Source organism: Alligator mississippiensis, chromosome 15 (assembly GCF_030867095.1).
Source record: "Alligator mississippiensis isolate rAllMis1 chromosome 15, rAllMis1, whole genome shotgun sequence".
Classification (NCBI taxonomy): Eukaryota; Metazoa; Chordata; order Crocodylia; family Alligatoridae; genus Alligator; species Alligator mississippiensis.
The window spans coordinates 5363557-5388482 of NC_081838.1; the positions used below are offsets into that span (position 1 = coordinate 5363557).

The following is a 24926-nucleotide window of genomic DNA, read 5'->3' on the forward strand; positions in this document are numbered from 1 at the left end:
GGGGTGGAAGAAGGGGAACCGACCTCTGTTCAGGCCCCACAACTGGAAAGTACAGGCCACAGGTCCAAGATGGCAACAAGACAGAGAATTTGGGAAAGAGAAGAAGAAAGAAGTAAGGGAAAACCCATGATGAGGGGTCCCTGTGCAAAACAGTGGGCACTGGTTACCTCGGTCATTGCATCAGCCAATGTCAGAGGTATTGCACGTGTGCAGGAATGGGGGCATTCTTAGCTCAAGTACAAATAGAAGTCATCTGCCTACAAAACTGATATATGAAGGGCAGTGTAGCAAGTGCCCATCTCAGGGGTGGATGTGACGTCCCCCATTCATTCCTTGCCCACAGGCTCCCTGCATACCCAGGCAGAGCAGCCGCAGCCAGGGGCAGCCTGTGCCAGGCTGACAGCCAGCTTGGGAACCCTGGATTCAGCTCCTACTGTGTCTCCTGCACCAGTTGGGGGCCGGGCATGAACGACGCGTGCCCCTGCAGGCTGGGGGGCACGGCGACCACCCACAGGTGGTGGCGGCGAGCAGGGAGCTCCTGCAGGCAGCCGCATTGGTGTCAGCAGCAGGAGCGAGCTGAGCGGGGAGCTCCCGCAGGTGGCTGTGGTGGTGTCAGTGGCGAGGTGGGAGCAAGGCGGGGGGGGCACTGCCCTGGGGTGAGTCTCTCTGTGGCTCTCAGAAGTATTTCACTGAGGCGAAAGGCACAGCAGTACAGATGGCACAAGCTGCAACTAGGCTGGCTGTGGCCAGCTGCACCAAGGACACAGCAGGGCACTGGTTAGCTCAGGTGCACACGTGGGCCAGCCTGAGATTGGGTGGTGCTGGGCACTGTACGGACTCCCCAGGCTGAGATCAGGGAGTGGTGGGCCCTGTGGAGACCCCCATGCCAGGATCAGGGGTGCCAACAAAGCCCTGGCCCTGCAGGGACCTCTGACTGCTTCCTGGTCCTGGAGGGGGCAGCAGTTCTGGGGTACAGTTCCCCTGCCTGTCGGGGATCTGTGTGAGGGAACTGCCACGATTTGTCCACGAGGTGCCGCTTGGCTTCACTGAGAAATCCATGCAATTTCTGTTGCAATAGGGCCGCGACACACGGGGTGGAAAGGTGCAATATCCTTACCGGTTGGGCAGATCAAGGTTCATTAAAATTACTTTTTGTTGGGCGGAAACCCTTTACACTTCGTACATTTCCTGTTAGCACACAGCACTGGCGCACTGGGGGGATTTTGGGGGTGCCCACCCAGGGGACCACCAAGGTCCCAGCAGGACCCCACCACCACCACCACTGGTTCAGGGCCCTGTTGGGCACTGTGCCCCTTGTTGCCAGCAGCGGGTGCACCCACACCTCAGGGCGCTGGCAGGGAAGGGGCTGTGGCTGTGCTGCTCACGTCCCCTTCCCGCTCTCCACCCAGGGCACGTGTGTAGACTTTAACTGAACGCGTAGCGCTGGGTCCGTGGGTGCTCCAGGCCTCGACCACCCGCCAAAGAAATGTAGTGGGTGCTCAGCACCCACGAGCCAAGTCAGGCCAGCCTGATTGAAGCCATACGCTGTGTCGTCTGGCCGTGCACGGGAACGCAAAACGAAAAGCACCCACTCGGGGAAAACCAGAGCCGGCGCCTATGCCTGACTGCTTAGACTGGGGCTGGCCTGAAACCACGACATAGTTACTCTGATTAAGCCCAGGGAAGCCTTTAATCCATGCTTACCAACACATGGCTTAATGGCCTCCCTGGGGCTCATCAGGGTAATGAAGCTGTGGTTTGGGAAGTGGTCGCCAGCCCCCTCTGGTCGGGCGTGCCCCGCCGCCCCCCCCGCAGCGCCCCCTCGCTCAGGCTCCGGCGCCTAGGGCGTGCCCAGCCGAGCAAGGGGGTGTGGCTGTGGGCGGGGCACGCCCATACTGAGAGTAGAGCCCGGGGCTGTGGGCGGGGCATGCCCATATAAGGCAGGATGTGCGGCAGTGGGTGGGAAGGCGGCCGCGAGAGGCGCGGCCTGTGCCCCAACAGCAGCACGTGCGCGCCTGGGGGCGTGGCCATGCACCCTCGGACCCCAGAGCAGTAGAGCTGGGCTGGAGGGGCAGCTGCCGCAGTGCACTGTGGGATGCCTGGAGGGCCCCCATTCCTCCCCTGACGCGCCCGGCGTGTCTCGGTCCCCGTCCCTCCCCCCGCGGTGCGCGCCGGGAGCGGGGCCCGACCCGGGGTCGCGGCGGAACCCGCGGGCGCGGCGCGCGTTTCCGGCGGACCCGTTCCGCAGCGACTCCGCCCCCGCCGCCGCGGCTGCCGTTGCCATAGTGACGGGGCGGGCGGACATGGCGGCGGCGCCCGCAGGCGGCGAGAGGTGCGGGGGGGCCTGGGATCCGTCCGGGGGCGGGGGGGGCGGACCCCCGCGTGACCCTTGACCCCGCTGCCCTCCCCTCCCCCCAGCTCGGACGCCGACTGCAAGTGGCTGGACGCGCACTACGACCCGGTGGCCGCCCTGCCCGCCTTCTCCGCCGGCCTCGGTGAGCCCCTGATCCCCGAGCTGGGCGGGCCCGGGGGGGGGGGCTGACCCCGCTCTGACCCCGCTCTCCTTCCAGCCCTGGTCGACCTCCATGGGGACGGGGAGCACCAGGTGAGGCCCGGGGAGGGGGATGTGGGTGGGGGGCTCCCCCCAGCCGGCACGGGGGCGGGGGGCCCAGATGCCTGGGTCCCCTGCCCTCCCACTCCCACCCCCCGTGTCTCCCCCAGCTGCTGGCAGCCTGCGTGGGGGCGGGGGGCCGGGCGCCGGCGCTGCGGGTCTACCAGGGCGTGGGGCTGAGCAGCGAGAGCGTGCTGCCGGGCGCGCCGGCCGGGCTGGGGGCGCTGCGCTCGGGCCAGCCGGGCCCCCGGGCCCCCAGCCTGGCCGTGCCCGCCGGGGCCGCCGTCTACGTCTACCAGAACCTGCGCCCTTTCTACAAGCATCGCCTGCCCCCCCGTGCCCCCGCCCCGCTGGAGCGCGACGTCTGGGACCAGGCCCGGCAGGTATCCTTTCCCCGGGGCTCCCCACGGGGAGGGGCACGGGGGGCAGCGGGGTTCGCTGTGCCAGGAGGGGCTGGTTCGTTAGGAGCCCAGATGCCGGGGGTGTCGGGAGACGGCGGGCCGAGGGTGGCGCCCTGACACGTCTGCGTGTGTGCCCCTGGGCAGGACAAGATCGACCCGCTGATGCTGAAGGAGATGTTGGAGAGCATCCGGTGAGCAATTGCCTTCCTCCCCCGGGGTACCGGGGGGGAGCGGGGTGCCCCTGGGTGGGGGCTGGGAGCCCGGACACCTGGCTTCTCTGCAGCTCTGGGGGGGCAGCGGGAGGCGGAGGGATTAGAGCGGGGGGAACTGGGAGCCCGGATATCTGGGTCCCACTAATGGCTAGTTCAATGCGTCTGGTTTCCCACAGAGAGAAGGCTGAGATCCCCCTGTCAGCTCGGTCTCTGAGGTGAGCCTGGGAGGGGGTTAGGCCTCCTGCAAGGTGAGTCGGAGGGAACTGGGGTGTTGGAGGAGTTAAAGAGGTCTTGAGTCCCTGCTGTGTTGGAGGGGCTGGGGCAATGAGGGGGTCTCTGGGGCCCCTACTGGGCTGGGAGGACTGGGGCAGTTGTTGGGGGGTCTCTGGAGTCCCTGCTGGGCTGGCAGGGGCTGGGGCAGTTGGGTAGGTAACCTCACCGAGGGCCCCCCCCCCAATCCCTACAGGTTCCTGACTTTGGAGCCCGGGGAGCTCCAGGCCTTCGTGACCCTCCACAAAGACCAACCGCTGCAGCACCAGGTGGGTCTGGCAGGAGGGAGACCCTGAGATTGCGGGAAAGAAATTTTGGGTGGTCTGACACCCCCCCCCCCCCCCCCCCCCGCCTCCCCAGACTGTGATCACCTGCATGACCACGCTGAGGAAGGACCTGGCTGATGAGGATGGTGCCACCTGCCTGGTGCTCGGGACAGAGAGCAGAGAGGTCCTGATTCTGGACCCCGAGGCCTTCACTGGCCTGGCACAGGTAGGGGGCCTCCCTGGCTTGTTATACCCACCCCAGAGCTGGCTGCAGCCTGCTCTTCCCAGCCCTCCAGAGCCAGTTGAATGCTGTACCCAGCCCCTGGTGCCCCCCTGGCGCCCCAGCCGCAGCCTGTTAAACCAGGGCTCGCAAACCAAGAGTGAACCATCTGCAAACCTGTGGCTGACCACACAGCCTTTTTTTACTGATACATGTTTTTACTGACATACGTGTTTCCTGTCAGTGTCACTGTGCTTCAGGCCCTGCCCTCCTGCCAGGGTTGGGGGCAAATGTAAGGGCTTGAACACCAAGGATAGGAAAAAAGTTTGGGTGTCAGCATAAAGTTTGCAGTAAGAAAGAAATTGTCTTGGGTTGGCGGCTTGGGATGACACCCTTCTGCCCCCACACCCTGATGCCCCCAACTGCACCATGCTGCACTCCCACCTTCCCCTACTGCCTCCATCCCCTCTTCCCAGCCCGGACCCCAGAAGGAGCCGACCTACCCCCGCAGTGTTGCAGCAGCAGCTGGCTGTGAAAATGCTCCCTGCCTAGTGCTGTGCTCCCATTCAGCCAGCAGGGGGCACTGCTGCTCTGTCTCTGGCTCCAGGTTTTTACTGATGGGTTGTTTTTTGGGGGTGAGGTGAGGGTGGATTTTAGAGAAAGTAATTTTTTTTTTTTAACTGATCATTATTGTTTACAGACCGCATGTTTTACTGATTGTCAGGATCTTTTTTTCCCCACCCAGAACATCTGTATGTTTTACTGATAATATATATTTTTATCGAGGGTATCTTTTACAGACAATATTCTTAGTGTCTTTGAGTATCTTCTATGAATGCTATTTTTTACTGAGTATCTTTTATGGAGAGTGTTTTTACTGATGGTATCTTTACAGAGTGTCATTATCTTTTACATTTTTTTAATGAGAGTTTTGCAGACACTATATTTTTTACAGACGGGCCCTAGTTTGTACGCACAGTATTTATTTATTTTTTACTGTCAGTGCATCTTTTACATATGGTATCTTCTACTGACAGTGTCGTTTACGGAAATTATTTTTCACAGGCTATCATGTCAGTACCTTTTACAGATGGTAATTTTTATTAAGAGGATCTTTTATGGACTGTCACTAACTTGTACTGACTGTTGGCAACTCTGTGTCATACCCAGTCCTCATCTCTGCCCTCTTTCCCCCAGATGATGCTCCCCGCTGTCCCGGCCTTCCTGGAGGCAACAGGGCAGTTTGATGTGGAGTACCGGCTCACGGCCGCCTGTCGCAATGGCTGCCTCTACCTGCTGCGCCGGTGAGACTCCCAGCCCTGGATCCCATTCCCGACTCCCCTTCCCAGCCTACTGCCTTTCTCTGCCCCCCCAGGGACTCCAGGCGCCCACGCTGCTGCATTGAGCTGAGCGCCCAGCCTGTGGGCCTGGTCCGCGTCCAGAAGACCCTTGTGGTTGGCTGCTCCGATGACACCCTGCGGGGCTACACCCAGAAGGTGAGCGCATGGTACACCCAGCCTGTGCCCACCCCAGAGCCACCCACAGCCGAGTGTTGGATGAGGGGCCTTGTATCACCAGCCCTGAGGCCCACCCCAGAGCCAGCCCCAACAGCTAGCTCTGGGATGGATGCATATCAACACTGGGCGAGGGACAATTTACCAACTGGCCCCTGATGCCCCCACCCCAGAGCTGGCTGCAGCTGTGGTGAGCACAGCCTGGGTGTGACATGCCTAGCCCAGAGCCAGCTGCATCCCAGCATGAGTTGGGTGCATCCCACAGAGCCAGCTGCAATCCGTTCTACCCAGCCCTATACTGTCCCCCCAGGGCAAGCGGCTGTGGACCGTGCAGCTCCCAGCCCCACTGCTGACCATGGCACTGCTGGAGCAGAAGTCCCGTGGGTTCCAGGCCGTCCTGGCCGCCCTCAGCAACCAGGAGGTGCATGTGTACCGGGACAAGGCCCTCCTCGATGTCATCCAGACCCCGGTACTACCACCTCCTGTCCCCTGGACACCTGGGTTCTCTCCAGGTCTGGGAGGGAGTTGGGCCAGGGGGTTAGAGGAGGGAGGGCTGCGGGCCCGGATGCCTGAGTTCTCCCAGCTCTGGGAGGGGAGTGTAGTCTAGTATTTAGAACAGGGAGCTTGGACCACTTGGGTTCTCTGCCTCTGTGTTGGGGAGGAGCAGTGGCTAGAGGAGCAGGGTACAGGGAGCTCGAATGCCTGGGTTCTTTCTCCAGCTCTGGGGGAAGTGTTGGGGCTGGGAGCCTGCACACCTGGGTTCTCCCCAGCTCTGCGAGGGAAGTGAGGTGTAGTGGTTAAAGGGAGCCCAAACGCCTGGGTTGTTTCTCGAGCTCTGGGAGGTGAGAGCAAGGAGGAACTGGGAGCCCAGACACCTGGGTACTCTGTCAGGGGATTGTGGTATAATGGTTAGAGCAGGGGGTTGGGCCCCCTAGACACCTAAGTTCTCCCCAGCCCTGGAAGGAAAGTGTGGTGCCGCAGTTGGAACAGGAGAGCCGGATGCTTGGGTTCTCTGCAGGGGGGAGGAGCAGGGTTCTCCCACGCCCAGGAGGGGAGTGTGGTACAGTGCTTAGAGCAGCAGGGTTTGCGGGGAGCCAGATGTCTGGGTTCTCTGCCTCTCTGCAGAGGGAAGGGGGGGAGCAGTCGGAGCAGGTACGGCTGGGAGCCCAAACAAAGAGCAGTGTTGTGCAATGGTTAGAGCAGAGGGGGGCGGGGGCAGGAGCCCAGACACCTGGGTTCTCTTGCTGAGTCAAGGCAGTGTGGCCCAGTGGTTAGAGCTGGAAGAGTGAGGCTGAGAGCTCGGCAAGAGCAGCTTTGCCCAGTGGTTAGCACAGGCTGAGACATGCTCTCTGCCTCCTACCCCAGGATGTGGTTACTGGCTTGATCTTCGGGCGCTATGGGCGTGAGGACAGCACCCTCCTCATGACCACCAAAGGTGGGAGCTGGGGCTGAACTGGGGGGCCAGGGCTGGGGGGACCAAGACTTGGCTGGGGAGGCTCTGGAAGCAGGAAATTGATCTGGAGCTGGCAGAGGCTGGGCTGGGAGGAATCTGGTCTGGGAGCTAGCCTGGGGGTTTTGGGGAGGTCAGGGCAGGGTATGGGCTCATGGTGGGCTGGGGAGATCAAGGAAGGCTGGAGGCAGACTGGGGGTTTGGGGGCCTCTGTCCAGGGCTGACAGGGATGGGCAGAGGTTGGTGCTGGCTGAAGGTCTCATGAGCTGGGGGAGCAGGGTGATTGTGTGAAGCAGAGGGACTCAGACCAGGTGGGGGGTCATGGGGGAGTCTCGGGCCAAGCTGACTTCCACATGGGTGGTGTCGGGGGGCCAGGGGTGTGCTCTGGCTGGGTTGCTGGCCATGGACCGGTCTTAGGCTGCCAGACAGTTGTGTGGAGCAGGAAGAGGCTGATAGTGTTGTGGGTCTCTGGTATCACTGATGTGGGCTGGGGGGCGGGCGGTCTCAGGCCAGACTGATTGGGCTGGGAGGACATCTCAGGCCAGGCTGACCCGTGTGAGGCAGGGGGATGTGGGGCGTCTCAGGCCAAGCTGACATTGGCGTGGGGCAGGGGGCGGTCTGCTGGTGAAGATGCTGAAGCGGCGGGCGGTACTGGAGGCACCATTAGCCCCCGGCCCCCCCCTGGCCCAGGCCGTGCGCCTCGCTGTGCCCAAGAAGACGCGGCTCTATGTGGACCAGACACTGCGGGAGCGTGAGGCTGGTGCCGGTGAGGGGGTAAATGGGGGGCAGATGGGGCCTGGGGGTGTCCCTAGGGATGGGGGGGGCACTAAAAGGGTGGGAGTCGGGGGTCGGGGCACCAGACAAGGGCATTGGGTCCAGCCTGCTGTGGCCCCTTCTCCAGCCACACCTGCGCTGGACGCTAGCTCCTTCTGGAGGGGTGGGGGGGGCGAGGTGCTTGACTTCGCCCCCTGTGCATTGGCCATGTCCCCTAGAGGTAGGCCATGTCCCCAGTTCCTAACTGTGCCTTCCCCTAGACACCAACTCTGCCCCGAGTGCTTTCCCCCTCCCCTCTGACACTGCCTCTGCCCCCTGGCACTAGCCCCTACCCTGCCTACCCCCGGCTGTAGACCACGCCCCTGGCTCCGTCCCCTGAGTTGATACCCCTCTGCCCCAGCCATGCACCAGGTGTTCCAGACAGAGCTGAGCCGCCTCCGACTGTCGGCTGCCCGTGCCTATGTCCGCGCCCTCCAGGGCAGCCTGGCCCCACTCAGCGCCACTCCCCAGCATCCCCTCAGCCTGCGGGCCACGGTGAGCCAGATGCCTGGGTCCTCCTTAGCTCTTGGAGGGAAGGGGGCCCCGAGAGGTAGGAGCAGAGGGGTCTGGGAGCTCGGACGTCTGGGTTCTTTCTATCTCTGGAAGTCCAAACGCCTGAGTTCCCTCTAGTTCTGGAAGGGGGTGGGGGCCAGGCAGTACAAGCTGGGGTGTCTGGGAGGGTTTCCTCCAGTTCTCGGAGGGAAGTGGGAGCTTGGGAGTTAGAGCAGCGGGGCTGGGAGCCTGGTTGCCTGGGTTCTTTCCAGCTCTGGAATGGAGCTACAGCCAGGGGATTCAGGCCGGGGGTCATAGAGGACTCCTGACTTTCCAGCCCTCACCCCCCTTCTGCCCCCCTCAGGTCCAGGGCATTGGCCCCACCTTCAAGCTGACACTGCATCTCCAGAGCGCAGCACCTGCTGGGGCCAGCACTGGGCTGCTGCTCAGCTTCCAGTATGACGAGCACCTGTACGCCATGGCCAGCTCCCTGCTGCGGGTGCGTGTCCCTGCCCAAACAGAGTGGGCCGCAGCCTGTCACACCCAGCACCTTACACCCCCCAGAGCCAGCTGCATCCCAGCTCAGGGAAGGCTTCCCAACCCCTCTTGTGTCTCTCTCTCTTGCTGTCAGACCCCCATGCTGGTCCCCGGACTGAACTATCCCATCGAGACCTTTGTGGAGTGTCTCAGTGATAAGGGCATCTCTGACATCATCAAGGTACCAGTGCATTTCCAGGGGGCGCAGGACTGGGGGGCATGGTGAGGTGGGTAATCCTAGCCCCTAATGCCCTACTTTAGAACCAGATAGAGCCTGTTATACCCAGCCCCCACCCCAGAGCTGGGTACACTGTAACCAGGGCTCCCAACTCCAGCTTTTTTTTTACTGACCACCTTTTCTCATGCATTTTCTTACTAATGTATTTCCCACCACTTCAGTGTAATTTATGTTGCCAGGCCATGGTAAGACGAGCCAGGGGCACATGTAGGGGGGTGAACTGGCAGCTCTGTCTGACTGCAGTGGTTGGTTGATATCCTGCTGCCCCTTGTTCCCCCTAGTGCACCTATTGCTCCCCAGCAAATCCCTTAACCTTACCCCCACCAGCCTCAGCCACCCATCCTGACCCTCACACCCATAGTCAGCCCTCAGTCTGTCCCACCCACTCCATCAGCCCCTGGCTGGCCCCAGTCCCCATCCCCGTCAGTCCCTGGCCTGCTCCGATGCTTCCCTCCCCCGCTTCCCATCAGCCCCTGGCTGGCTTCACCCCCCCCCCCACCTTCCAGCCCTGAACCAGCCCGGTACAGCCAGCCCCAAACCCCGCCAGCTATCCCCCCAGGTCCTGCCCCCAGCCAGACCTTTTTGCCTCCCTGGCTAGCTCCCACAAGCCCTCAGCCCCACTCCTCCTGTCCCAGCACAGGCTCCAAGAAGCTCACCCATGACTTAGCAGTATTATAGGCAGCTGCTGGGATGTAGCAGCAGCATATGGCTGGGGTCAGGGCATCTACAAAGCCCTGAGGCCTCTGGCAGATGTTGCATTTAACATGATGGGTTTAGGGAATCGCATCTTGACTGGGGACCTGGCCACATGTTCCAGCATCTCATAGCAGGATGAAACAGGAAACACAGCTACAAAATGATTCTGTGAAATGTGTCAACATTTGGTGGCAAGTTCCAGTTTCCATGACTTTACAGCTGGTTCTAGGCAGCCTGAATTGCACATGGGGCAGGGTGGACCCACCAGGGTCTCCAACCCACCCTGGTGCACTCCTGATCGTGCTGATTATTGCCTGGCTCCAGGGACCCTCTGGCCCTGGTGGGGTGGCAGGCTTCCAAGACTTGGCTGATCATTGGGTACCCAGCTTTCACCTTGCCAGTGTAGTGGTGGGCTGTGGGTTTGGGATCATGATTTGGATTGGATCACAATTGGGATTACATCCGATCTCATCATGTCATTAAAGAAGGGTCTGCGGGCAGCCTGGGAGAAGAGTTCTCACAGGGCACTGCAGTCCCCTCTAGGCCACCTGATTGTTGGCCAGCTCTGGGGACCCTCCTGCCTTAGGGCAATGTGAGTGGTGGTCCCCAGAGTCAGCTGCCCATCAGTTGATAGCTAGCTCCAGGGACTCTCTAGCTCTGGGGGGGGCAGGGGTGGATGGTCCCTGGAGTCCCCTGCCCATCAGGCTTGCCAGTGCCGGGTTCTGGTTCTAGGGGGAGGGCCTAGATCACTGTTGGGGTGGGATTGGCTCTCCATTGCACCATGAAAGGAACCTCTCCAGCAACCTGCTGCTCTGGCATGCATAAATTGATGCTTCTCCAGCAAAACCGAGGAAGTGATTCTTCTGCTTTACTCGGCATTGGTGAGACTGTAGCTGGACTACTGCATCCAGTTCTGGGTGCCGCACTTCAACAAAGATGTGGAAAAGCTTGAGAGCCCTGAGAAGGGCCACCCGTATGATCAGAGACTTGCAAGGCAAGCCATACGAAGAGAGACTGAGGAACTTGGGTCTCTTCAACCTAAAAAGAAGGCTGAGCAGGGACTTGGTAGCAGCTTGCTGCTATATCAGGGGAATACATCAAGGGCTCGGCGAACAACTGTTCACCAGAGCACCCTTTGGGGAAAACCCAGAAAGGTGGGAGTAATGGCCACAAACTCCTGGAAGACCATTTCAAGCTTAATACTAGGAAAAACTCCTTCACAGTCAGGGTGTCCAGACTGTGGAATAAACTCCCTCCAGAGGTGGTGCAATCACCTACCTTGGAAATCTTCAAGAGGAGATTGGACAGTCATCTAGCTGGGGTCTTTCCTGCCTAGTGCAGGGGGGCCTAGACCCAATGACCTTGAGAGGTCCCTTCCAGCCCCTTACAATCTATGAATCTATAAGGCTGCACTCACCTGCCCTTGGCCACCAGGGGGCACTGTCATGCTCTGTCCATCCTTTTGTCCAGCTCTGTTTCTGGTGCCCCACATGTCTTGGAGAGGGAGTTTCACCAACAGCTGGAGCTCAATTTGGGGTTTGTTTGTTTTTTTACTAATAGGCATTTTCAGATGATTTTTTTACTGACTGTTTGGCCTTTCCTGGCCCATTGGTAACCCCACCCTCTTCTCTCCCAGGTGCTGGTACTGCAAGAGGGGCTCCGCACCCCGCTGCTGACTGTCCACATCAACATGCCTGTGAGCGAGGGGCTGGTAGCTGCCTGAGACCCCCATCCCCCAGCTGGCCCAGCCCAAAGTAGCCCCCCCAAGGCATGTCAGACTGGCACAGATGTGCAGCACAGGGAAAGGGGACCTGGCACCAGTGGTCCACAGCATCCAATGCTCTGGTGGGGCTGGTCCAGGGAGGACAGGGTGGTTGATGGTGGAAACCAGGGGTCACCCCAGCTCCCTGCAGCAACTGCTGAGATGTACCCCCTCCCCCCTGCGGATAGAGCAGTAAATAGAGCAGGTACGTCATGGGGGGTTGTGTGTGTACATGCGCCGGCCACCTGGGTTCTGGAGGGGGGCAGGTAGGGGTGCATCCAGGACACCTGGGTTCTTTGTGTGTGGGGGTCCCAAATGCGTGGGTTGTGCATGTGTGTGTGTCCTGGATGCCAAGGATGCCCATGCATTGCCCCTCCCTACCAGCTCCACAGCTCCATCATACTCTGTCACGCTATTCTGTGCCTCATTTATTATGTCCCTCCATCCTCCCCCCTCCTTTCTCCTGCCCATTGGTCAGGGCGGGCATGGAGCTTGAGCGCAGTGGGCCACAGTGGCCATGAAGAAGGGCTCTGGGGTCTTGGCAATGCCACACACGTCCCCATGGTAGATCCAGAAGTAGCCCGGGGAAGGAGGAAGCAGAGTGAGGGGCTGTGCAGAGGGCCCTAGCCCCTCCATTTCCCCCCAGCGCCAGCCACATCCACATGACCCCCCCCTCAAGCCAGCCACAGCCTCTCCCTGATGCCCCCCACCCCCTAGAGCAGGTCAGAGCCCTCACCCCAGTGAACCCCCAGAGCTAACCTCAGCCCCCCCCTGCCCTCGCCGGGACCAGTTCAGATGCACTTCCAAAGCTGGCTGCATTCAGGACCAGCCCCCTGTTGGCGACAGCAGCGAAGGCCCAGCTCGTGTGGCATGTGCCCTGAGGGGGGAAATGGAGCGGGCAGATCAGAGTGGTCCGGGACAGAGAGTGGGGCAGGCAAGCCCAGGGCTTCCCTCTCCTGTGCTAGGCAGGCACGGGCCCAGCTCAGGTGTGGATGGGACACAAGTGTGGAGAGGAGTGCAAGCAGTGAAGGGCATCCGCACCGCTGTGGGGGCAGGGGTTTGCAGGGCAGGAGTGAGGGGCACCAGCAGGGGCTCACTGGGGGCTCCAGCCCCCCCCTTACCTGGGTACCTGGGGGTGTCACGGCTCTGACCTTCCTCTAGTCACAGCTGGGGGGCGCTGACTTCCAGGGGGGGCTGCAGCGCCCCCTGAACTCCTCCTCTGGGGGAGGGACGTGAGCGGGGCCAGTTGGGGGCAAGAAGAACGTTATGTGGGGGGGCAGTCTCGGTCATGGGCGGGGTTTGGAGCAGGGGGCGGAGCTTCAGGAAAGACGGGGCTCCTACAGACTGCGGGGCTCTGGGGTCAAGGCAAAGCCCGCCTGGGGGGGGGGGCTCGGAGGGCAGGGTCAGGGACCTTGATGTGTTGTATCCGGGCGGAGCTTAGAACATCGGGGCGGAGCCTGAGCGCGAGGGGCGGGGCTTGTTGGCTTGGAGCAGGGCCAGACTGGCCCAGGCCGGGCTCGGGGCTCACCCGTGCAGTCGCTGAAGCGGGTGGGCCCGACCCGGGCGGCGCCTCCCGCAGCCGCCGCGCGTCCTCCATGGCCCGGGCGAAGATCCCGAGGCGCCGGCGCCGCTCTGGGGTGGGGGGGTTAGCGACCCCGGGGACCCTCCAGCCCCGGGCCCCCCATGTGGCCCAGACCCCACCTTGGGGTAACCTGCCACGTGGCCCGCGCCCATCCCCCAGCCCACACCTCACCCCCCCACCTGCCCCTGCCAGATCCACCCCTCATATCAACATGCGCCCTTCACCCCAGGCCTGGCCTCCAGCTGCCCCACCAGCCCACATCTGCCCCTCTCCCCACCACCTTCGGGGCTGCCGTAGGTCTTGTTGAAGCGAATCACGAAGTCCTCGAACATCTGGGTCAGCTCCGCCTGCGACTGGGGGACGAGGGGTTAGTGGTGGCGCGCACTGCCGACCCGCAGCCCCTGCCTCCCCCCGCCCCCAGCCCTGCCCGTGCCCTTCACCCCCGGCCCGCAGCCCCCGGTACCAGGCCGGGCTCGGCGGTCTCCGGGGGGGCTCTGGCCGACACCCCCAGGCCCAGCAGCAGCAGCAGGACGGCGGCACGCAGCGCGCCGGGGGCCATGGCTGCTCTGTGCCCGTGGCCGGGGCGCGGATATTTAAGGCCCCGGGGAGGCGCAGATTTCGCCCCCCAGGAAGGCGCAGGGCTGCGGGCGGAGGTGCGAGATCCGGGCAGGCTGCGATGGGGGTGGGGGGCGCGGGCTGCGGCAGGGGGCTCACCCCCGTCCCCACCCCCTGCTACCCCTCAGTCCCGACCTGGCCCCCCTGGCAGTGCCCCCCGCCGCGGACCAGCAGTCACCCGCCCCCCTTTTCCGCGCTTCCCCCAAGGCGGCAGCAACCTCCCCCCTCCCCCCACTCGTGGCCCCATCTTCATTTTCTGCCTCGGCCCGAGGTGTGAACTCGCGTGTCTGGGCCCGATCCCGGCTCCGCTGCCGCCCGGGCCCGAGCTGCGCCCGGTGTCCGCCCCATGTGTGCCTGCAGGGTGAGCGGCACGGGGACGGCAGGGCCCGGGGCTGCGGGTCGGGAGTGAGGAGCACCGGGAGGTCGGACTGGCGGGGGCGAGGGGGAGGGGCGGGGCTGCGGGTCGGGAGCGCGGGTCACTGGCGAGGCAGTGTGTAGTTGTGTGTTGTGCACCGGGCTGTGTCACCCTCGTCTCCCGCACCAGCTGCAGATGCCAGGCCCGCTCTGCGTTGTGTAACTGCGTAGCCAGGCAGGCTGCGCCTTCCCCCCAGCAGCTCGCGGGGTGTGCGGTTGTGTAGCGGGGCTGCGCAGTTGTGCTGCCGGGAGCTGGGGGGCCTCTAGCAGGCAGTGGCCGCGCGGGTCGGCCTTCCCCCACCCAGTCGTCTGTCACGGTGTGCAGTTCTGTGACTTGTCCGTGGGGTTCTGCCGAGTTGTGCAGCGTTGTGTAGTTGTGTAGCCGTGTGTAGCTTTGTCCTTGTGCAGTGTGCAGGCCATGTTGTGAGGAGCGGAGTAGTGTGTAGCTGTGTGTTGTGCAGCTGGGCCACCTGGTTGCTTTGAGTTGTGTAGTGTTGTGTAGCTGTGCGGTGTTGGGTACCTTTGCGTGTAACTGTGTGCAGCATACCCCTGTGTGGTTGTGGTGAGTTGTGTAGCTGTGTATTCTGCAGGGCCACCTGATTGTGGTGACTTGTGCTGTGCTGTGTCGTTGTATATGTGCGGGCTGGGGAAGGGGCAGCCCATGAAGACCGATACTCTTCAATGTCTTCATCAGCGACTTGGACGAGGGAGTGAAATGTACTCTGTCCAAGTTTGCAGATGACACAAAGCTATGGGGAGAAGTGGACACGCCAGAGGGTGGGAACAGCTGCAGGCAGACCTGGACAGGTTGGACAAATGGGCAGAAAACAACAGGATGCAGTTCAACAAGGAGAAATGCAAAGTGCTGCACCTAGGGAGGAAAAATGTCCAGCACACCTACAGCCTAGGGAATGACCTGCTTGGAGGCACAGAAGCAGAAAGGGATCTCGGTGTCCTAGTGGACTCCAAGATGAACATGAGTCGGCAGTGTGACGAAGCCATCAGAAAAGCTAATGGCACTTTATCGTGCATCAGTAGATGCATGACGAATAGGTCCGAGGAGGTGATACTTCCTCTCTATCAGGGGCTGGTCAGACCGAAGTTGGAGTACTGCGTGCAATTTTGGGGGCCGCACTTCAAGAGGGATGTGGATAACCTGGAGAGGGTCCAGAGAAGGGCAACTCGTATGGTTAAGGGCTTGCAGGCCAAGCCCTACGAGGAGAGACTAGAGAACCTGGACCTCTTCAGCCTCCGCAAGAGGAGGTTGAGAGGCGACCTTGTGGCTGCCTATAAGTTCATCACGGGGGCACAGAAGGGAATTGGTGAGGTTTTATTCACCAAGGCGCCCCCGGGGGTTACAAGAAATAATGGCCACAAGCTAGCAGAGAGCAGGTTTAGACTGGACATTAGGAAGAACTTCTTCACAGTTCGAGTGGCCAAGGTCTGGAACGGGCTCCCAAGGGAGGTGGTGCTCTCCCCTACCCTGGGGGTCTTCAAGAGGAGGTTAGATGAGTATCTAGCTGGGGTCATCTGAACCCAGCACTCTTTCCTGCCTATGCAGGGGGTCGGACTCGATGATCTATTGAGGTCCTTTCTGACCCTAGCATCTATGAATCTATGCAGCTCTAGGGAGCCATGTGCAGTTGTGTGACTGTGCGTAGCTGTGTGTTGTGTGCCAGTGCGTGGAGGCACACACACACGCAAGCACCCTCCTCAGCCCTGCACCCCTCCTGCAGCACATGCAGGACCCCGCGTCCAGGACCCGCCCTGGCGCCCCCAGCCTCAGCCCCTTACACTGGGTCTCCCTCTGCAAACCTGGGCCTGGCCACGCAGCCTTTTCACCCTGTTGTTACTGACATCCGTGTTCCCATCAGGTCAGTGTCGCTGTGCTGCCGGGCCCGTCCTCCTGCCAGGCCCGGGGCAAATGTAGGGGTTGAGCACCAAGGAGCGGAAAAAAATGTGGGTGTCAGCATAAAGTCTGCAGCAAAAAAAGAAATTGTGTTGGGCTGGCGGCTTGGGGTGACACCCTTCTGTTTGCCCCCCATCCCACGGGCGTCCGACTCCCCCCACACCCTGATTTCCCCACTACACCGTGCTGCCCCCTCCCCCCATGTACCCCTGCTGCCCCATCCCCTCATCCCAGCTCCGCCCCACAAGAAGCAGGGCGGCCAGAAATGGGGCCTGGATGCTTGGCTCCTCCGCTTCTCTAGCGGGGAGGAAGAGCGGTTAGAGCAGGTGCGGGGGGAGCCCGGACACCTGGGCTCTGTGGCCAGGCAAGGGCAGTGGGGTCCAGTGGTTAGAGCAGGCTGCGACATGCTCTCTGCCTCCTGCCCCCTGGATGTGGTTACGGGCTGGATCTTGGGGCAGTACCGGCGTGAGGACAGCACCGTCCTCATGACCACCAAAGGTGGGGGCTGGGCTGGGGGGCTTAGGCTGGCCGGACAGCTGCGTGGGGAAGCGAGGGGCTGGTGGAGGGGTGTAGGCCGCGGGCCACGCTGACCTGGGGCGGCGGGGGGGGGATGTCGGGGGGGTCTCAGGCCAGACTGATCGGGGGGAAGCAGTCTCAGGCCAGGCTGGCCCACGTGGGGCAGGGGGATGTGGGGGGTCTCAGGCCGGGCTGACGTCGGCGCCCGTTCTGACACGCCCGCGCCCCGGCCCTGCCCCAGCTGTTCCCGGCGGCGCTGAGCCGCCTGCGCCTGGGGCTGCCCGCGCCTCCGGGCCCGCCTGCCCCGCCCCGCCCCGCCCCGCTCCGCGCCGCGCCGCCCCCGCACCCCTCGGCCCGCGGCGAGCCGGACGCCTGGGTCCGCCCCAGCTGTCGGGGCAAGGGGGCGCTGGGAGCCGGGAGCGGGGCGCTGGGAGCCCGGACGCCTGGGTTCCTTGCAGCTCTGGAGTGGAGCGACAGCCGGGGCATGCCGGCCGCGGGGCATAGAGGACTGCGGACTTTCCAGCCCTCACCCCCCTTCTGCCCCCTCAGGTCCCGGGCGTGGGCCCCTCCTTCAAGCTGACACTGCATCTCCAGAGCGCAGCACCTGCCGGGGCCAGCACCGGGCTGCTGCTCGGCGCCCAGTCTGAGGAGCGCTGTGCGCCATGGCCAGCGCCCGGGGGCGGGGGCGGGGGCGTGTCCCTGCCCGCACGGCGCGGGCCGCAGCCTGTCACACCCAGCGCCTGGCACCCCCCAGAGCCAGCTGCAGCCCAGCTCGGGGAAGGCTTCCCAACCCCTCTCACGTGTCTGTCTCTTGCCAGCAGACCCCCATGCTGGTCCGTGGGCTGAGCTATCCCAGCCAGACCTACCTTTACGGAGTGTCTCAGTGATACGTGCATCTCTGACGTCATCAAGTGGATTCGGGGCGCGTGGGGGCATAATCCCAGCCCCTAATGCCCTACTCTAGAGTCAGAGAGTGCCTCTTCTACCCAGCCCGCAGGCCGGAGCTGGGTACAGGGAAACCAGGGCTCCCAACTCAAGGTGGTTGTTTTTATACTGACGCGTTTTACCTGACATCTGTTTTTATTGGCGTTGTGTTTCTCACCTCGTCAGGGTTGAGAAAGTGCGGCTTTGGCCCCCAGGAAGGCGCAGGGCTGCGAGCGGCGGTGCGAGATCCGGGGAGGCTATGACGAGGGGTGGGGGGCCGTCACTCCCGGCCCCAGCCCCTGGTGCCCCTCACTTCCACCCCCAGCCCTGCCGGTGCCCTTCACTCCCGACCGGCAGCGCCCCCACCCTTCCCCCGAGGCCGCAGCCCCCCGCCCCGATCGTCACTTTCCCGCCCCGGCCCCGGTCCCGGTCCCGGTCCCGGCTCCGCTGCCGCCTGGGCCCGAGCTGCGGCCGGTGCCCGCCCCGTGTGTGCCTGCGGGGCTGCGGGTCGGGAGTGCGGGGCACCAGCAGGCCAGTGTGTAGTTGTGTGTTGCTCTGTCATCTCCCTCTCTCCCAGCAGGTGCAGGTGACAGGTCCGGTCTGGGCTGTGTGGTGTGGTGTGGTGGGGTGTGTTGTGTAGTTGTGTGGCCAGGCGGGGTGTATCCATCCCCCCTCCCCCCAGCACTAGCTCGCGGGGTGCGCGGTTGTGTAGCGGGCTGTAGAGTTGTGCACCCGGGAGTTGTTGGCCCTCTAGTGTGGTGCGGCCGCGTGGGTCTGCCTTCCCCGATCCAGCCCCTGGGCTGGGCAGGCCTCCCTGGTTGTGACAAGTTGTGTAGATATAAGTCATGTAGCCAGGCCGTGCAGTTGTGATGAGTTGTCTAGCGTGGTTTGGTTGTGTGTCACCAGGTACCTGTGTCTGGAGGACTTCATGTTGTCTGGCAGGGCTGTGTGGTTGGGCAGTTGCCTGTCATTGTGTAGTTGTGTAGCTTGGCCATGGGATTCTGCTCAGTTGTGCACTATTGTGTAGTAGCATAGCTGTTATGTGTCCTGGGTCATGTGGTTGTGGTGAGTTGTACAGTGGTGTGTAGCTGTATGTAGTTGTGTAGCTGTGCAGTGTACAGGCCATGTTGTGAGAGCTGCACTGTGTCAGGCCATGTAGTAATGGTGAGTGCTAGTGTTATGTAGCTGTGTGGTGTGCCAGCCCCTATGGTGAGGTGTGTGATGTTGGGAACCTCTGTGTAGCCCTCAATCTGTCCCGGTCCGCCCCCCACCGCAACCACCAGCGCCATGCTTCAGTCCTTTTGTAGCCCCAATCCCCATTCCTGTCAGTCCTCAGCCTGTCTCAACGCCCCTGCTCTGTCAATTCTCAACCTCCCCCATCATCCCCTGGCTGTCTCCACCCCCCACCTCCAGCCCCTGGCCAGCCCCAACCACCTCGGCCAGCCCCTTTTGCTTCCCTGATGGGCTCCCCCAAGGCCCGAGCCCCACTCCCACTGTCCTAGCAAGAAGCTCACACATGACCTACTAGTATTACAGGTAGCTGTTGGGCTGCAGCAGCAGCACATGGGTGGGGGTAAGGCATCTACAAAGCCCTGAGGCCTCTGGCAGACATTGCTTTTAACATGAGGTGTTTCACAAATTAATCACATCTTGACTGGGGGGCCAGCCACATGTTCCAGCAGATCATAGCACAATGAAACAGGAAACAAACCTACAAAATGATTCTGCAAAATACATGTCATCATTTTGTGGCCACTGTTCCGGTCTCCATCATTTTGCGGCTGGTTCTCGGCAGCCTGAATTGAACATGGGGCAGGGTGGACCCACTGGGGTCTCCAACCCAACCCAACCCAACCCACCCTGGTGCAGCTCTGATCCAGCTGCAGCCCTGATCAGCTGATCATTGCCTGGCTCCATGGACCTTCTTGGCCCAGCAGGGTGGAGGGGGTCCCCAGAGTCAGCTGACCATCAGGCACCCAGCTTTCACCTTTTCAGTGTAGTAGTGGCCTGTGGGTTTGGGATCATGATTAGGGCTGGATCACAACTGGGATCAAATTGGATCTAATCATGCCATAAAAGGAAGGTCTGCCAGCAGCCTGGGGGAAGGGTTCCCACAGGGCACCGCACTCCCCCAACCCTGGGCCACCTGAGCATTGGCCAGCTCTGGGGCACCTACTGTCCTGGCGGGGGATGGGAGTGGTGGTCCTCAGAATCAGCTGCCCATCACCTGATAATCACCTGGCTCCAGGGACTCTGGCTCTGGGGGGTCAGGGGTCGATGGTCACACCATAAAAGAAATGTCTACCAGCAGTGGGCTGCACTTCCCTCCCCTCAGCCATGAGGGAGTACTGCCATGCTCTGTCTGTGCTTCTGTCCAGCCTCTCCAGTGCCCCACAAGTCTCCAAGGAGGAGTTTCACCAACAGCCAGAGCACGATTGGGGATTTTTTACTGATGGGCATTTTCAGCTGATTTTTGTATGGACTGTCTGGCCTTTCCTGGCCTGTTGGTAAAACCCTGCCCCCTTCTCCCCCAGGTGCTGGTGCTACAGGAGGGGCCCTGCACCCCACTGCTGACTGCCCACATCAACATGCCCGTGAGCAAGGGGCTGGTCTGAGACCCCCCAGCATGGCCCAACCTCCCCAAGGCTTGTCAGACTGGCACAGATGTGCAGCACGGGCACAGGGAAGGGGGGGACCCAGCCCCAGTGGTTGGCAGCTTCCAGGGCTCTGGTGGGGCTGATCCAGGGCGTGTTGGGGGTTGATGGTGGAAGCCAGGGGTCACCCCAAGATGTACCCCTGCTCCCCACATCCACTGGCAGAGGCACCACAGAGAGAGCCATAAATAGAGTGGGTAAATCATTGGGGGGAGGAGGGTGTATGTGCCGGACACCGGGGCTCTATGTGGGGGAGAGGCATCCCGGCTGCCTGAGTACTGTGTGTGCGTGTGTGTATGTGCGTGCGTGTGTATGTGTGTGTGCGCGTGCGTGTGTGTGTGTGTCCCGAACGCTAAGGTTCTCCACGTGTTCCCCCTCCCCACCAGCTCCACGGCTCCATCATAGTCTGTCACACTTTTCTGTGCCTTGCTGCTTTATTTTGTCCCTCCATCCTCCTGCCCCTTGGTCAGGGTCAGGCCGGGCAGTGACCTGGATGGGCTGTGCCCCCATCCCCATCCTGCCCCACGGTGGCTGTGACGGGGAACTCCGCGATGCCACATGCATTGCCTCCACGGTAGATTCGGAAGTAGCCCTGGGCAGGGGGAAGCAGAGTGAGTGGCTCGGCAGGGGGCCGTAGCCCATGACAGCCCTGACCCCCCACCCTCCCCAAGCCAGCCACATCCACCATGACATCCTAGAGCCAGTGGCATCTTCCATCTGCCCTCCTACCGTCCCCGACCCTCTCAGGGCTGGCCACAGCCTCTCCCTGATGCCCCTCACCCCAATGACTCCCCCCACCCCCGCCAAGAGCCAGCTCTTATCCTTGCTGCAACCCCTGGTAATGCCCCCCCACCCCAACTCCTTCTCCCTCTGCCCCAGGCAGCCAGGACCCCCTGGCAGATGCACTTCCAGACCTGGCTCCACCCAGAGCCCAGCAAGGACCCCTGGCCCTGATTGCCCCCGGCCGTAGCTGGGCAAAGTTCTCCTATGCATCCAGGGATGCGTTGCACCCCAGAGCCGGCTGCATTCAGCCCCTGGGCCAGTGCGCGCACACTCGATGCCTGTGTTCCATTTCTGTGTGCACGGGTTTGTGGCAGATGCCATGAGGGGGTGTGTCCCGGTCACTGGGGTTGTGTTTATGGGTCCCAGATGCCTGGATTGTGTGCAGGGGTGAGTCCCGGCCACCTGCATTTTGTGTGCGTCTCCTGGACACCTTTGTTTTGCACGTGTGTGTGTGCGTTTGCACCCCAGACACTGGGGTTTTGTGTCCCTCCCAGCTCACCTCTTCCCCCCAGTCGGAGCCATGCGAGTTCTTGACAATCCAGTACGGGATGCTCTTCTCTGCAGGGAATGGGGGCGGGAGCAGGGACATTAGGATCAGCAGTGACACCATGGCCCAGAGCCCGGCCCCGGCGGGACCCCAGGTCCCTCCCCCACCCCTTTCACCCATTCCTCCCCCAGAGCCCCCCACTCACCCTGACCATAGCCCACGATCAGCACCGCATGATTCCGATTGGGGTGGCAGCTAGACGCCAAGTGCTTGGTGATGATCCCCCCTCGGTAGTGCTGGGTGGGTGGGTCGGGGGTATAGGTCAGTGGGATCATCGGGGGCAATAAGGGGGGGAGGGGACGGACAGGGATGCTACCTGCAGGAGCCTGGCATTCATGATCACAGTGATGGGACCCCGTGTGGCGACGTGGGCAGCCAGCTCTGGGGGGGGAGGGGGCAGAGGGGGTTAGGTCTAGGGGGAGAAAGCCCCCCAGAGCTAGACTTCTCCCCATGCCCTGGCTGCCCAGATCACAGCCCGCGCATATTCAGTGCACGGATGCACACGCAGTTACAGGGGCAGCCACACACCGAGCTCGGGCATCTGGGACACACGCAGGCACGTGGATGCAGGAGTCCAGGACACAAATGTGACACCCACACACATGCAGACACACACGTGCACACAAGGACCCCGGGCGTCTGGCACATTCACCCACCCACACACAAAGAAGTCAGGTGTCTAGAAAACACACCTGCACACCCACACGCGTGAAAGCAACGCGGGCTGGGTCACTTTCACCCCCGCCCCAATGGACCCCCGCCCCGCTGCCCGAGCCGGCCTCACCGCTCTCGTTGGACGGCAGCGTCTGGAAACCTTGGATGCGCACGACAACGTTGGACTGGTTCCACCGACACCTGCCCTGCTGGGCCTCGTATGGGTAACTCATGGCAGTGTTCATACCTGGCAGGGATGCAGTGTCCGTCACTGGTGCTCCAATCGCGGGCGGTGGGGGGAGAGTCTATCCCAGCTGGGGGCTCTGTGCTACAGCCCCTACATACCACGCCTACAGATGGTGCCAAAGGCGTTGCTGAGGTTGCTGCCTTTACATGCATCCTTGAGGCCGCTGCAGTCCAGCACCTCTGCAAGGCAAGGGGAAGGCATGAGGACAGCCCACACCTAGCTGGTGCCCTTCACTCCCGCCTGACATCCCCCCAGCCCACCAGTGCTCCTCACGCCGGTCCCCCAGCCGCCTGCGCCCCACCAAACCCCGACAGTGCCCCTCACTCCCGACCCGTAAGCCCCTGCCCCCCAGGCCTGCTGGCGCTCCTCACTTCCAACCCATCTCCCTGCCCCCTCCCACCTTGGACCGAGAGCTTGTAGAGCTTCTTGAAGCGGATGAACCAGAGCGACTCCACGTTGGCAACAGCCGCGAAGGCCCAGCAGGAGCCACACGTGCGCTGGGAGTGTAAATGGAGGGGGCATATCAAGGGGGTTGGGAGCCGGGGAGGGGGCTAAGCAGGCACGGACCCAGCTGAGATGTGGATGGGAGACTGGTGGGGAGAGATTCGGGGGTTGGGGAGGGCAGGGAGCTGGGCTGGAGAGCAGGGGGTGCGGGTGGGGAGACAGGGGCTCACCGGGGTCCCACCTCCGCCTTACCTGATCACTTGGGCAGCTCACAGCTCCGGCCTTCCTCCAATCACAGCTGGGGGGCGCTGGCTTCCCAGGGGGGCTCCGCAGGGGTGAGGTGAGGGGTTTCCTGCCCAGGGGGGTCAGCGGCGCGCCCATGAACTCCTCCTCTGGGGAAGAGATGTAAGCGGGGCAAGGACGGGGGTCGAGGGGGGCCGTGGGTCATAGTGGGGAGGGTTAGAGCAGGTTGGCAGGGGACGGGCGGAGCCTGGGCGCGAGAGGCGGGGCTCACCCGTGCGGTCGCTGAAGCGGGTGGGCCCGAAGCGGGCGGCGTCTCCCGCCGCCTCCTGCAGCCGCCGCGCGTCCTCCATGGCCCGGGCGAAGATCCCGAGGCGCCGGCGCCGCTCTGGGGGCGTGGGGGGGGTCAGCGACCTCCCACGTGGCTCCGGCCCCTCTTGGGGCCCAGCCTCCCCACCCCTGCCCCCCACCCGGCACCTCCTGCCCCACATCTCACCCCCCGCCTGCCCCTCCCGAAACCACCCCGCCCCCAACACAACCCCCCCCCCCCCCGCCCTGATAGCCATGCGACCCCCCAGGCCTGGCCTCCACCTGCGCCCCCCAACCCAGATCTCTCCCCCCTCCCCACCACCTTCGGGGCTGCCGTAGGTCTTGTTGAAGCGAATCACGAAGTCCTCGAACATCTGGGTCAGCTCCGCCTGCGACTGGGGGACGAGGGGTTAGTGGTGGCGCGCACTGCCGACCCGCAGCCCCTGCCTCCCACACCCCCCAGCCCTGCCCGTGCCCTTCATTCCCGGCCTGCAGCCCCCGGTACCAGGCCGGGCTCGGCGGTCTCCGGGGGGGCTCTGGCCGACACCCCCAGGCCCAGCAGCAGCAGGACGGCGGCACGCAGCGCGGCGGAGCCCATGGCTGCTCTGCGTCCGTGGCCGGGGGTGGGGATATTTAAGGCCCCGGGGGGCGGCGCTGGCTTCGGCCCCTCCAGGAAGGCGCAGGGCTGCGGGCGGAGGTGCGAGATCCGGGCAGGCTGCGGAGGGGGGAGGGGGGCTCACTCCCGCTCGCAGCCCGTGGTGCCCCTCAGTCCCGACCCCCCAGCCCTGCCTGTGCCCCTCACTCTCGCCCGGCAGCGCCCGCCACCGAGGCCGCAGCGCCCCCGCCCCGATCTTCACCGTCCCGCCCCGGCCCCAGGTGTGAACTCGCGTGTGCGGGTCCGATCCCGGCTCCGCTGCCGCCTGGGCCCGCGCTGCGGCCGGTGTCCGCCCCGTGTGTGCCTGCGCGGCTGCGGGTCGGGAGTGAGGGGCCCTGACGGGGCAGTGTGTAGTTGTGGGTTGTGTACCGGGCTGTTACCCTGCTGTCTCTCAGCACCTGCAGGTGCCAGGCGGTCTGGGTTGTGGAGCGGTGTGGCCAGGCGAGCTGTGTCCCTGCCCCCCAGCTCGCAGGGTGCGCGGTTGTGTAGCGGGGCTGAGGAGCTGTGGGCCGGGCCCTCTCGTGTGGTGCGGCCGCGTGGGTCTGCCTTCCCCAATCCAGCCCCTGAGCCGGGCAGGGCTGGCTGGTTGTGATGAGTTGTGTAGATATAAGTTGTGTAGCCGAGGCGCACGGTTGTGATGAGTTGTCTAGTGTGGTCTGGTTGTGTGTCACCAGCCACCCGTGCGTGCAAGACTGCGTGTTGTGTAGCAGGCCCGTGTGGTTGGGCAGTCGTCTGTCATTGCGTGTAGCTTGGACATGGGGTTCTGCTCAGTTGTGCAGCACTGTGTAGTTGCGTAGCTGTGAGTAGCTTTGGACCTGTGCAGTGCAGGCCCATGTTGTGGGGAGCAGAGCTGCGTGTGCTCGGCAATGTGGTTATGCACACTGCACTGTGTGCTAGGCAATGTGGTTATGGCGAGTTGTGTAGTGTTGTGTAGCTGCGCAGTGTGCCAGC

At 62.8% G+C, this 24926-nt stretch overlaps 3 protein-coding genes across 3 annotated transcripts; 1 reads left to right on the forward strand and 2 right to left on the reverse strand.

The window, feature by feature from the left end:
- The first annotated feature begins 2110 nt into the window (after positions 1 to 2110).
- Positions 2111 to 11695, forward strand: BBS1 (Bardet-Biedl syndrome 1). Its single transcript, XM_059718478.1, has 17 exons — positions 2111 to 2332; positions 2419 to 2495; positions 2571 to 2605; positions 2722 to 2994; positions 3157 to 3203; positions 3401 to 3439; positions 3691 to 3763; positions 3855 to 3986; positions 5178 to 5284; positions 5356 to 5476; positions 5805 to 5963; positions 6860 to 6929; positions 7555 to 7710; positions 8119 to 8252; positions 8614 to 8748; positions 8881 to 8967; positions 11357 to 11695. Exons 1-17 carry the CDS (start codon positions 2304 to 2306, stop codon positions 11441 to 11443), a joined length of 1761 nt encoding a protein of 586 aa, XP_059574461.1. The 5' UTR covers positions 2111 to 2303; the 3' UTR covers positions 11444 to 11695.
- Positions 11696 to 12301: 606 nt separating this feature from the next.
- On the reverse strand, positions 12302 to 13626 carry LOC109283134 (cathepsin W-like). Its single transcript, XM_059719038.1, has 4 exons — positions 13528 to 13626; positions 13345 to 13417; positions 12985 to 13114; positions 12302 to 12359 (listed from the first exon to the last, which is right to left on the reverse strand). Exons 1-4 carry the CDS (start codon positions 13621 to 13623, stop codon positions 12302 to 12304), a joined length of 357 nt encoding a protein of 118 aa, XP_059575021.1. The 5' UTR covers positions 13624 to 13626.
- Positions 13627 to 20500: 6874 nt separating this feature from the next.
- On the reverse strand, positions 20501 to 24044 carry LOC102558525 (cathepsin W). Its single transcript, XM_059718556.1, has 11 exons — positions 23826 to 24044; positions 23643 to 23715; positions 23286 to 23399; positions 23024 to 23163; positions 22728 to 22824; positions 22426 to 22506; positions 22211 to 22327; positions 21743 to 21807; positions 21572 to 21662; positions 21379 to 21437; positions 20501 to 20688 (listed from the first exon to the last, which is right to left on the reverse strand). Exons 1-11 carry the CDS (start codon positions 23916 to 23918, stop codon positions 20569 to 20571), a joined length of 1050 nt encoding a protein of 349 aa, XP_059574539.1. The 5' UTR covers positions 23919 to 24044; the 3' UTR covers positions 20501 to 20568.
- Positions 24045 to 24926: the final 882 nt, after the last annotated feature.

Bases quoted from the DNA above. Each gene is read 5' to 3' on its own strand.
- BBS1 (XM_059718478.1), top strand. From the start codon at position 2,304: ATGGCGGCGGCGCCCGCAGGCGGCGAGAG. The intron at 2,333-2,418 runs GTGCGGGGGGGC...CCCTCCCCCCAG, and splicing joins GCGCCCGCAGGCGGCGAGAG to CTCGGACGCCGACTGCAAGT. The intron at 2,995-3,156 runs GTATCCTTTCCC...GCCCCTGGGCAG, and splicing joins TCTGGGACCAGGCCCGGCAG to GACAAGATCGACCCGCTGAT.
- LOC109283134 (XM_059719038.1), bottom strand. From the start codon at position 13,623: ATGGCCCCCGGCGCGCTGCGTGCCGCCGTCCTGCTGCTGCTGCTGGGC. The intron at 13,418-13,527 runs GTACCGGGGGCT...CTCGTCCCCCAG, and splicing joins AGACCGCCGAGCCCGGCCTG to TCGCAGGCGGAGCTGACCCA. The intron at 13,115-13,344 runs GTGGTGGGGAGA...CCCCCACCCCAG, and splicing joins GACCTACGGCAGCCCCGAAG to AGCGGCGCCGGCGCCTCGGG.
- LOC102558525 (XM_059718556.1), bottom strand. From the start codon at position 23,918: ATGGGCTCCGCCGCGCTGCGTGCCGCCGTCCTGCTGCTGCTGGGCCTG. The intron at 21,438-21,571 runs GTGAGTGGGGGG...CATTCCCTGCAG, and splicing joins GATCGTGGGCTATGGTCAGG to AGAAGAGCATCCCGTACTGG. The intron at 20,689-21,378 runs GTGAGCTGGGAG...CCCCCTGCCCAG, and splicing joins GCTCCGACTGGGGGGAAGAG to GGCTACTTCCGAATCTACCG.